At 39.5% G+C, this 12,460-nt stretch overlaps 1 protein-coding gene across 1 annotated transcript in view; it reads right to left on the reverse strand.

Annotated features, from left to right (window-relative positions):
* The window catches only part of eys (eyes shut homolog), a gene marked incomplete at both ends in the record, with an annotated part of 383,646 nt that overhangs the window by 36,808 nt on the left and 334,378 nt on the right, over positions 1–12,460 (reverse strand). Inside the window, 2 exons of the mRNA XM_080449567.1 lie at positions 5,680–5,900; positions 10,639–10,747. Coding sequence (XP_080305693.1) covers positions 5,680–5,900; positions 10,639–10,747 — 330 coding nt within the window. The remainder of the gene's footprint in view (positions 1–5,679; positions 5,901–10,638; positions 10,748–12,460) is intronic.

The raw sequence follows: 12,460 nt of genomic DNA on the forward strand, positions 1-12,460 counted from the left end.
ACTCCTAAGTATATGACTACGGTACGTCAGGGTTCTCTACAGGCTGCCTGGACACCACTTAGACATCATATATTAGACATCATATAACATGGACCTGAGGCAACAACAGGTCTGCATGCTGAACCCTCATGACGACAGTCAGAATTGTCCTATTCTTTGCCACTGACCAGTTTATGGAGCTGCTGTCAACGCATCATGTACTGTAGCACGACTCTGAAAATGGACAGGGTAGCAATCAGAACGCTTAGTTAGGTTCCAATCCAATGGACTCAATCATCTCCAATTCGATGTTCTTCTCTCTGAAAATAACATTCTACATGGTCTACCCTCCCACACTGAAGTCTGCAGGTTGATTACAGGGAATGTGCTCAGATGGTTCTTTCAAGTACACTAGGTCTAGTAAATTGGACTATTCATGAACGACAAAATTGCTGCAGATGGTGCTTGAATTGGGCCCGGTACTCATCGGTACAGAGTATCAGCTCTTTTTATTTGCCCAACCTGAGCACCCTTGTTACTTATAATGACTGTACGTACCGCCTCTTACTGCTGAATCTATGTACGCATGTTGGGAAGCCGTGCGCAACTGTGCAGGTAATTTGCCCAGCGCTTTTAATTGGGTCGGTACTCACCGCTATACAGAGTGTCAGTTCTGCTGACTTTTGGCCCACTCGGGCACCCTTATGTTACTTATAATTACGTACCACCACTTGCTGGTAGAACTAGAGTAGCCTTGTTTGGAAGGTGTGCGCAAGTGTGCACATAATTTGCCCCGGCGTTTTTAATTGGTTCGGTACTCACCCCGCTACGGAGTGTCAGTTCCGCTGAGACTTTTGCCCAGTTGAGCACCCTCACTGTATATTACTTATAATTACATACAGTACCACCACTTGCTGGTGGATCTAGTTATGCCTGTGTGTAAGGTACAGTATGTATAGGCCACACTTGTGCACGTCATTCCCCCAGGGCTTTGAGGCTGCACACGCAGCCTCCACATCAAAAGATTGTCACAGAGGGGCATAATAACCACATGAACCACATGAACCCTAGCACAGTGGTGGACAAAGTACTCATATTGTTTATTTAAGTATCAACACTGCAATGCAGAATTACTACACGTAAAAGTCCGGATATCAAACTTTACTTGAGTAAAAGTACAAAAGTATTGGTATCAAAATGTACTTAAAGTACGAAAAGTAAAAGTACCAAAAGTAAAAGTACCCATTATGCTGAATGTCCCATTTCACACATTTTCAAATGTATAAAAACTAGAAATTTGGGCGGCGTTGCGGCCCGAACCTCTAGAGTTCAACGCTGCGGGTTGAAGGGCTCGCTTATTTTGGGGTTGTTTTGATTAACCTGGTTGCTTGTTTCTCTCATTAAACCTGGCAACTGTATGTAAACGACACAGAGCACATGGGGCCACATGCAGAAGTGTTGTTATTAACGTGGTTGAAATACATCGCGGACCCCCCCCTGGGAGTCTTCGGACCCCCGCAAAACATCGCGGACCCCTTCGGACCCCCGCGAAACATCGCGGACCCCCCCTTTTTCAAATAATTGTACTGGAGTAAAAAGTACAATATTTGTCTCGAGATGTAGTGGAGTAGAAGTAAAAGTATAGAAAATTGGAAATACTCAAGTAAAATAAAAAAACCTCAAAAGTGCAGTACTTGAGTACATTTTCTTAGTTACTTTCCACCACTGCCCTAGCCTCCCTATTCTGGGCATGTCATAAAAGGTGAAAATAGCCAATCTACAATCTGCGTTGTGAGCTTGTACATCGGTTATTAATATTTTCTTCAAAGACATTTGGTGAAGACTAGAGGGGAGAAAAAAAAGTAGGGGACCAAGTATACAGTAGACCCCTGGGGGACACCAGTCAACAACGTGTATATATAGGGTTTAAGTTGTTTTAATGAGAGTAACGGCCACACATTCAACATCATTTTATGAAACGTCCATATTATAATAAGATATAATCGTATAGTGTACTTCAGAACATTTCTACAAACAGTGGGATGCATCATATATTTTCCCGTCTGAATGTGTTCGTTGTTATGATTAAAATGTGGGAAGGTATAAAGCTGGCTTGGTTTCTGCTTGGAATTGTCCTATTCCTTTAGCAAAATCAATAGTTGTACCGAGTGCCAAACCTCATATGCTCTGATTATAAGCATATTAACAGCACACTGCACTGTGGCAGGATGCACGGTTCACATCATAGGATCCCTTAAAGGCCACTGAATGCATGCATGCACACTGCATGTGGAAAGCTCCTGTACATACCTGACAAATTATTAACTAACTAATACAATATATGATATCAGTGGTGGAAAGTAACTAAGTACATTTACTTAAGTACAGTACTTAAGTACAATTTTGAGGTATTTGTACTTTACTTGAGTATTTCCAATTTCCAATACTTCTACTCCACTAAATCTCAGAGGCAAATATTGTACTTTTACTCCACTACAATTATTTGAAAACTTTAGTTACTAGTTACTTTTCAGATGTAAGTTATTATATGATAAAACATACATTAACCACTTTAGCCCTATTTTATACCTAGGCTATTTGAAAATAGCAGATCTACAAGCTCACAACGCGTCGCGATGTGACGCGTCGTGAGCTTGTAGATCTGCTATTTTCAAATATTTTAGTACTTTTACTTTTGATACTTTAAGTACATTTTCAGAATCAGAATCAGAATCAGAATCAGTTTAAAGTACATTTTGATGCCAATACTTTTTACTCAAGTACATTTTTTATTCTGGACTTTTACTTGTAACAGCGTATTTCTATATTGCAGTACTGGTACTTTTACTTAAGTAAAGAATTTGAGTACTTTTCCCACCACTGTAGCCTATAAAGACCGATTTATAATTTGTAGTACGACATAATATGATCTACAAGCTCACAACACGTGGCATTTGACACGCGTCAACATCATAGGACGGAGTATAAATTAAGTGATGCTATCCATCATGTTTTGTGCGTCGTTGTGACCCAAAACTATGACAGCGTTCGTGCCTTTCAGCATTGGGAGCATGAACACACACGCACGCGTTCAGACAAAGAGTAATCCGTCCCGCACAAAATCACATTTTCATCAATCTGGCTCCGCACCCTAAAATGAGTTTGACACTCACTGTGCCCCCCGGCCCCTTTCTGCCTGTATCTGCCCGGTCTGTCTGTATCCAACACAGGTTAACCCCAATCCCACTCCCCTGCCTTCACCCAAAACCAGAGTTCACATGTTGTCCACGGCCCATCACACCCACTCATGGAGGAAATGCACAGTGCATGCACAAAGTGTGTGGCAAATAACATGCGCACGCACGCACACACACACACACACACACACACACACACACACACACACACACACACACACGCACACGCACACGCACACGCACACGCACACACGCACACGCAGTCTTACCCATTAAGACCTGGGACGCATATGTGTCATTTAGATTTTGAGCTAAAAAGCATTATTTTACACTTTGGCTATTCAAAAATAGCAGATATACAAGCTCGTAGCGCGGCACCGAGTGCCGCGCTACGAGCTTGTAGATCTGCTATTTTTGAAAAATCAAGGAAATGTGTGCAAATCTTTGAATATATATTTTTTAAAGCGAACATTTGTAACTGAAATCTTTGCTTCTGGGGGTCTCTGGAACAAAATATTTTGAGATGGGGGTCCGTGGCCAAATACATGTACATTTTGGGGTGCTTGACACAGGGCCGGCCGCTGCCATAAGCAACATAAGCGGTCGCTTAGGGCCACAACCACTAGGGTTATTTTTTTTACTTTTATTGTAATTATGTCATGTATCTCCTATCCAACAACTAGCGTTATTATTTTAGTATGCAATAAAAAATAACAATGATTTTATAATGGGGGTGTTTGGGGGGGGGGGGGCAATCAAAAAAATCTTGCTTAGGGCCACGAAAATCCTAGGACATGAAAAAGTTTGAGAACCACTGATATAGCAACATTATTATTATTTTTTTACTGTTAGGATTTAGAAGACATTTTGTAGAGTCGGAACCTCAGGCCTTAATGGGTTAAAGAAAAGAGCATCAGTGTTGTTTAGTCCAAAACATTATTAAACAACGTCTAGACTCACTCGGTACATAATTTGTTACCAGACATTTACATCTGAAGAACCTTGAATTGTGGCAGCACATAATAAACTGTAACCACAGAACTGTAACAATTTTTAAACCAAATATCTGAGTATTACAACTATGTAGCCAATTCATTCATCATTTAGAATATGTAAACACCTACAGTACACACAACTTTGTAATACTCAACTTTGTAATGTACACGTATATGTGTGCTAATGCGTACACACTTCCGTGTTTAGCGTGTTGCATTAGCACACACAAAATGATACACGGTAATGATGGTGGAAACCAACGTCATTGTTACTGTGATATTGATTTACAAAGACACATTTTAGATAAGGTACAGCTTATAATAACCTGGTCTACTGAAACATTTTGAAATTGATTGGTGCTAATGGACTCCTAAGTATGAGCTGGACACCACTTAGACATCATATAACATGGACCTGAGGCAACAACAGGTCTGGAGACTGAACTCTCATGACTACAGTCAGTTATAATACAGCCATGATCTGTGCTCATTTATTGCATATCGTCAATGTCGGGTGGAAACTTCATATCTCCAAAACTTTTACTTTTCAGGAAATACAAAAAAGAACCTAGTGTTCCAATGGATCCAATATAGTTATTATTTAGTGTTTGTTTGTTTGTTCATAGTTTCCATTGGTTCAATATCGGTTCAGACAGAATTGATCACTTTTATGTTGACTTCCAAATCCTTTCAAAGATAGTTCAAATAGATGACCTACAAGCTCACAACACGTCACATGGAGATACAGTACAAGGTTTCTGCCTGACAGCAACAACATGCTCATTAGATCATATTACTGTACTGTATGTTCAAGTAGAGCAACATTGGCCTTTTAGGGACTTTTGATATAAGAATACACAAAAAAAATTGTCTTTCAATTTCTTTGGCATCTATTGTTAGGTACCACATCTTAAAAGAAATATGTATATATTACAGATTTTTTAAAAACATTTGTTGAACGATATTGAACCTGGTTAAACTGGCACAATTAATTTTACTTCTTTTTTGAACAGAAATAAAATATTCAGTGTGTCAGTGCAACATCTATTTATTCATTTAATAATTTATTTATCCATCCATCCATCCATCTATTTATTTATGTACCTCTCCTTTAATTTTCCTCTCCAAATTGTGGGGCTGCCGCCTCCACTTTGAAAACCTGTGGATTACGTGAACTTTAAAAGGTGACCTGGTGCCTGATGCAGGTTCCTCCATTGAACTTTAAAAAGGTGACCTGGTGCCTGATGCAGGTTCCTCCATTGAACTTTAAAAAGGTGACCTGGTACCTGATGCAGGTTCCTCCATTGAACTTTAAAAAGGTGACCTGGTACCTGATGCAGGTTCCTCCATTGAACTTTAAAAGGTGACCTGATGCCTGATGCAGGTTCCTCCATTGAACTTTAAAAGGTGACCTGGTACCTGATGCAGGTTCCTCCATTGAACTTTAAAAGGTGACCTGATGCCTGATGCAGGTTCCTCCATTGAACTTTAAAAAGGTGACCTGGTACCTGATGCAGGTTCCTCCATTGCGGCAGGGAAGATGCTGGCAGACGGGCGGGTCACAGTTGTGGATGTTCCTCCCTCTCACCGCCTCACCCATCAAGTCAACCTCCTTCCAGTTGACCTGGAGTTCTCTGATGCACCCAATGAATCTCTCCACTCCCACCGGGCTGTCATACGCCTCCCCATGGGATGGTACATTCCCAAGAAATATGGGTCCAAATGTTGCCTACAAAACAAAGGCGAAAATACAACACTAACTTATTTATTCTTATCGCTTACTAAATTGCACAACATCATACAATGTATGGGCCAATATAGCTTACAACAGTTGAACGCATCTGTGTCATTTTTTTTTTTTTAAGCTAAAAAGCATTATTTTACACTTTGGCTATTCAAAAATAGCAGATCTACCTAATTGTAGATCTGCTATTTTTGAAAAATCATAAAAATGTGTGAAAATCTTTCAATATTTATATTTTTAAAGCGAGCACTTTTAACTAAAATCTTTGCTTCTGGGGGTCCCTGGAACAAAATATTTTGAGACGGGGGTCCGTAGCCAAATACATATAATTTTGGTGGTCCTTGACATGAAAAGGTTTGAGCACCACTGATATAGAAACATCAGTTTTTCAGAATATTGTTGGGATCACTTGAAGCCTCACTTGAAGCCTTATATATTTCATTGTAGGACGAATAGCAAAATAGCAGATGTGCAAGTTTGTAGATTTGCTATTTTCACCAATGTTCGCCTATTTCGTCAGAATGTTCTCCTATTTTTGCCAATGTTCCCTCATTTGTCCCCATTATGCTCAGAACAGGCATACTAGGGTTCACTTCATATGGTTAAGGCAGCCACTTTGTGTATGAAATATTCGATACAAATGAAGTTTGACATGCTCTAAACATAATTAAGAATTATAATGCACATAATTTAAAGTGATAGGATTACATGACCCTGGCACACATCCCGAAGGAGGTAAAATGCTTTCAAAAATAAATACAATATTCCAGCAAGATTATGTGCGAGGCAATTAGGTGGAATTAATGGAGAGCAACCCCATGAATCAACAACTTATTCTACCTCAACAGTCCATTTAACAAGCTAGGCCTAATTATATCTGTTACAAACATACTGTAGGGCTCCAAAAGTTATACCACAAAACCATAATGAAAAACCATAATCATAATGCTAAATCAGTGACCTTTGGTAATGGGTACCACCTTCTTTGTTCTTTGTTTTTTTACATACCATATTCACAGAATGTTGATTATGCTGATGTTTCATGGTTTATCTATGAAACAATAATTAACCTTTATAACCGCCCAATTACACATACTTGTCCATTCTGTGACAGGTTCATATTAACTCTGACACTCTCCTCAACATTACTATGCAATTTAAACATCAATCAAATCTCATATCAATCACCAAACCACCAGTCTTTGCCAATATAACCCAACCTTTCTGTTTAATAAACTTGTGTTTTGCACAGAATGGCAATTTTCATTAAAACAAATATATATCAAGTGAGTATATGGCTAAGCAATATATTGCTCCGCTCGCCCGCGTGGCAAATCCATTTAAATCCTGAAATATGGTTTGAAAAAGCTGTGCAGAAACCAATACAATATAGAAATATCTTTTGGTTTGGACTGGGTGGCTTTGGTTCTATATCGCTGCTGTCGGGGAGAAACCTTGTATCTCCATATTTCATCTTTATGTTGTTTACAAAAAGAAAAATGCTTTTCACTTCAAAAGTAGCGATTTTTTGCTATTCTTCACAATTGTTGAACAATTTTGATCAATTTGCACCCAAAATAGGTAAAAGTGGTTAGGTCTGTCTGTGGGTTTTAATATATTTAATCAATGAAAATTATTAAAAAGAGAGAACTAAGAGTGACTAAATAATAACTACATTGGATCCATTGGAACACTGGTTATTTTTTCCATTTCATGAAAAGGTACGGTCTCGGACATACACGATTTCCACCCAACAGGGATGAATCGATATAGTACACTGTAACATACACTACAATGTACATTCGAATGGAATGAATGGAATTCATTGCGCTACACACACATTTTATCTTATTTTATATGCTCCTATATACAGTACCTTCTATTCTATATGTTCATATCTTATATGTTTTTGTCATGTATGATCTTTGCTTATGTTATGCTTTTTATTTTGACTTAAAAATAATTATCCCACGACTGTGGAGTGCGTGCTCTTACCTACTAGTTAGCAAGTTATCAGGTAACCTGAATACCTGACCAGGCTCAGCCTTTAGACCAAGACCAGTGGCAACCTTTTCTGGATCAGTGCCCACATGAAAATCTTGAAAGCAATCGCCAACCCACCCATCTGACATAATGTGATGAGTCGTGTACGTGATTGTGAAGTGAGATTTTGCCAATTTGGCACAGTAAAATGTTACCATATGGGATAGAATATGACCTTCGCACATGGTTTGAAAAGTAAAAGTGAACTGACCTACTGAGGAATGTGTCTGGTGAAAGGTCACATCTCAGAGGAAAGTGTGAGTTGAGTTGTGTAGGTGGTTTTGCTGTGAAGTCAGCTGGGTGGGCCATCTGGCCATTTTACACAATCCGTTTATTTTAATTGTCTCCGCCAGGCCGAAAGGCATGGCGAGAGAGTATGTTTTACCCCCTGTCCGTCCTTCCGTCCGTGTGTCCGTGTGTGTGTGTGTGTGTGTGTGTGTCCTGTCCGTGTGTTACCAGCTAATCTCCGGCACCGTTGGCCCGGTTGCTGCGAAACTGTGCACACACACTCCCTGGATGCCAATTCAGAACCTCTGCCTCAAATGTTTCACATGGGCCTGTTATAGCGCCACCTGGAGGCCGATTTGTGCAAAACCCATTTTTTAGTAATTACTCCTACAGATTTTATCCAAACGTCATGCAAATCGGTACACAGTATCTCTATAGTCATGTGATCAACACGGATCTGTCCGATTTCCCATATTCCATCCTCATTGGCTAAGGTTGCCTTCCAAAATTTGCAGGATTGGTCCGTTTTGAACAAAATGCCTCAAATCATGAACGCAGCTTGTGATTTCCATGAAATTTCACAAACACATTCCCACTAGGCAGAGGAAGAAATGCCACCTGACATTTTTCACATCAGCCTCATGGTGGCGCTATAAAAGGCTGATTTGTGTTTTTAACTATAACTGCACCGATCTGCGTGAAACTTTGTACGCACACTCCCTAGAGGCCAAGGAAAAACATCCGCCCTGCATTTTTCACATTTGCCTTTTATAGCGCCACCAAGAGGCCGACTTATGTAAAACACATTTTTGGATATTAAGCCTTCACATTTTATCCAAATTTCACACAAATCGGTACACATGATCTCTATAGTCAAGTGATCAAGATGGTTCTGTCCGATTTTTCATATTCCATCCTGATTGGCAAATTCCGAACATTGTTGGCCCACAATAACCTACCTGACCTGGCGGAGACCTGTGCTCCGAGGAGCACTTTTTCTACAATAATTTGAATGTGTTCTGACTTGGATCAATGGAACCAACGTTGCATACTTTAAGTTCTTATGGGTATGACTATGAAAACACAAGAAAAAATACCATGACTTTTTTTTTTTTACATTATTATTATTATTATTACCCTTATTATCTTTAACACATTGCGTGCCAATCGCGTAGTTCTACGCGAACCTAAATAATTGCGCAGCGTGCCAGTCGCGTAGTTCTATGCGAAGTGGTCTTTTTTTTAATTTATTTCTCGCAGCTACCCTGTGTGTCTACAAACAGTTTAACGCGCGACCTTAAGGTATTTAGCGAGGTCTGTGGCGACGTGAAAAAAAAACAACAACAATAAATCGCTGGCACTGGTGAGTACATTATAATATTAAACTCTGGCGTGGAATGTGTTAAACGTAAGGTAAGTGATTCTTTTGGTTAGAACAAAAAGCTCTTTAATAAACAGAAAGTACATTTTCAGGTGGGTTGCAAAATGTCAGCCAATCAGGAGAGAGTACCCATTTATCAGCTTTAATTTTATAGCGTTCCAGTTCCAATTTTGTCTGCTCAATTATTTGTGTCATCAATTCCAATTTCACTTATTTAATCTGTATCCTGTCTGAGTTCCCTATCCTCCTGATTGGATAAAACTGGTATCCCGACCTGAAAATGCATTTTCTGTTTACTAAAGAGCAAGAGAGATGTGGAGACTCCTGTTACTGAACAAACACTCTATAGCAATGAGTACTATCAGAATATAGAGCTATTTAACACTTATTATAAACAAAGAAAATCACTTACTTGTGTTTAGGACCCCCTTGAAAGGGGTTATTTCAATCATCACTTACCCTACCATTAAATATGAGCGTTATATAATGATTCAAATCGTAATGTTTAGCCAATTATTTGGGGGCCCACTTGCAATACCCTCGTGGCCCACCAGTGGGCCCCCGCCCACAGGTTGAGAACCACTGCTTTAGACCAAGATGTAATGTAGACTTCGGTGATTTAAGTTTTTTTTTTTCAGTTAGGAAAAACATATTTACTGTAGCACTGCTAACACACTCCACAACAGCTTGTAGCATTAGTGAGAAATCTCGGTCTGGTGGTTGCTATTTAATTAGCTTAAGTATGGCCTGCAGAATTGCATTTTTCAATGGCTCAGCCCTAATTCTACATAATTATCACATACATGTGTCATGAAGCCATTATAGATGTTGATTGTCTACGCATTACATCTTCAACCTGTTCCAGAATGCACCGTTTAAGCCAACTATGAAGAAAATGTCACCAAATATTACATAATCCCACCATGTGCATTACATAACCGTTTTCATACATTTATAATATTGCCCGCTGTAAAAACGCATTCTTTAAAAGTTATTATAGGGAGCATTATTTAAATATTATGGTAATGCTTGTGGCCTGGGTTGACTTCTACTCTATATAACTGGGATTACCTCTGACATAGTGTGAGACACATATTCCTCCTGATGCTGAGCGGTGACATTATCCGTGGCTATTTCAATCATACACGAGCCTCCGCGTGTTCCCACAGGCAGATAGTATCTGTGAAGAGAGAAAGGACAGACAGGGGGGGAGGGGGGGGGGGGGGTTTAGGCAAAGCAAAGGGGCTCTTAATATGTGCCATCCAAAACAACCAATTTAAACATGAAAGACAGGAAAACAATCTGGATGGAGAGAGAAAAGGCCGTAATGGGGCGACTGCTAAGATTGAAATATAATCAGCTTTGTACACACCTATATACGTGTGTGTGTGTGTGTGTGTGTGTGTGTGTGTGTGTGTGTGTGTGTGTGTGTGTGTGTGTGTGTGTGTGTGTGTATATATGTATGTATATATATATATGTATATTTATATACGGCTTCCTATTTCATTAGAAAATGGGCATAAGAGTATAAGCAAGCATATTGGGAAGAAATGCTGCATTAGTATCCCAAGCTGCAGCTGAAAGGCCAGGAGAGACAATAGAAATAGAGAGTGGTTTTCACAGCTGGATCTAAATAATCAGTGCAGGAAATAGGCTTCTCCACAATGCTATCATGGCAGGAGTCGTTTCTGTTTCTCGGTGGATGTGATATTCACCGAAAATGATGGCTGCAAGTGAAGAGATTGTGGGAGAAGATAGCAGGCCTTCTCTGCTGTTATAAAACATGTATAAATGGTTACATTATCAAGACATTATCAAGATCAAACATGTTCACGATATAAACAAGTATTCTAAATACAAACCGGATGATTATGACGATAAGGACCATCAGTTGTTAATAACAGTCAATGGGTGGTATGCAATTCTGCGTACAGATATATCACCATGATTTTGAGTGCTCATTGTGTCATTCGGGATTAACCCATTAAGACCTGAAGCCTTTTTCATGTCAAGGACCCCCAAAATTATATGTATTTGGCCACAGACCCCCATCTCAAAATATGTTGTTCCAGGGACCCCCAGAAGCAAAGATTTGAGGGGTTCGCTTTAAAAGAATATATATTCAAAGATTTTCACACATTTTCACGATAAAAAAAAAAAAGCAGATCTACAAGCTCATAGCGCGGCACTCGGTGCCGCGCTATGAGCTTGTATATCTGCTATTTTTGAATAGCCAAAGTGTAAAATAATGCTTTTTAGCTCAAATGAAAAAGTGACGCAGATGCGTTCCAGGTCTAAATGGGTTAATTAATGATAAAAAATGAGGGCACCAATGCGGAGATACATTATAAACCTAAGGAGAAGGGGGGACATTTTTATCATTTGACCTCCTCCGCGTCTCCGGGGAAATATGCAATTGTATTAGTCATTAATGTTACAGGCATGATGTTAAGTAGCTGGTCTACTTGTGTCATATTCCAGCTTTGGCAAAGTCAAGTGATTACCTCTCCCCCATTCATCACTGGGTGGTGGTGTATACCGGCGTCTTTACGGAGCCATGCATTATAAACAAGGTTCTACATCCATTCCATGCCACAAGCAACGCAAGGCCACCACTTCGCTGAAGCATGTCAGCGCAGTCGGACGGAAACCTTGTATCTCCTTGTATTTTGTTTCTTCAATGCTATTATTTGTCAACATTTAAGCCATTAAGACCTGGAACGCATCTGTGTAATTTTTTTATTTGAGCTATAAAAAGCATTATTTTACACTTTGGCTATTAAAAAATTGCAAAAATGTGTGCAAATCTTTGAATATACAAGACATTTTAACTCAAATCTTTGCTTCTGGGGGGTCCCTGGAACAAAATATTTTGAGATGGGGGTCAGCGGCC

The sequence above is a fragment of the Gymnoscopelus braueri genome (genome assembly GCF_963280865.1).
Source record: "Gymnoscopelus braueri genome assembly, chromosome: 14".
In the NCBI taxonomy this organism is placed as follows: Eukaryota; Metazoa; Chordata; class Actinopteri; order Myctophiformes; family Myctophidae; genus Gymnoscopelus; species Gymnoscopelus braueri.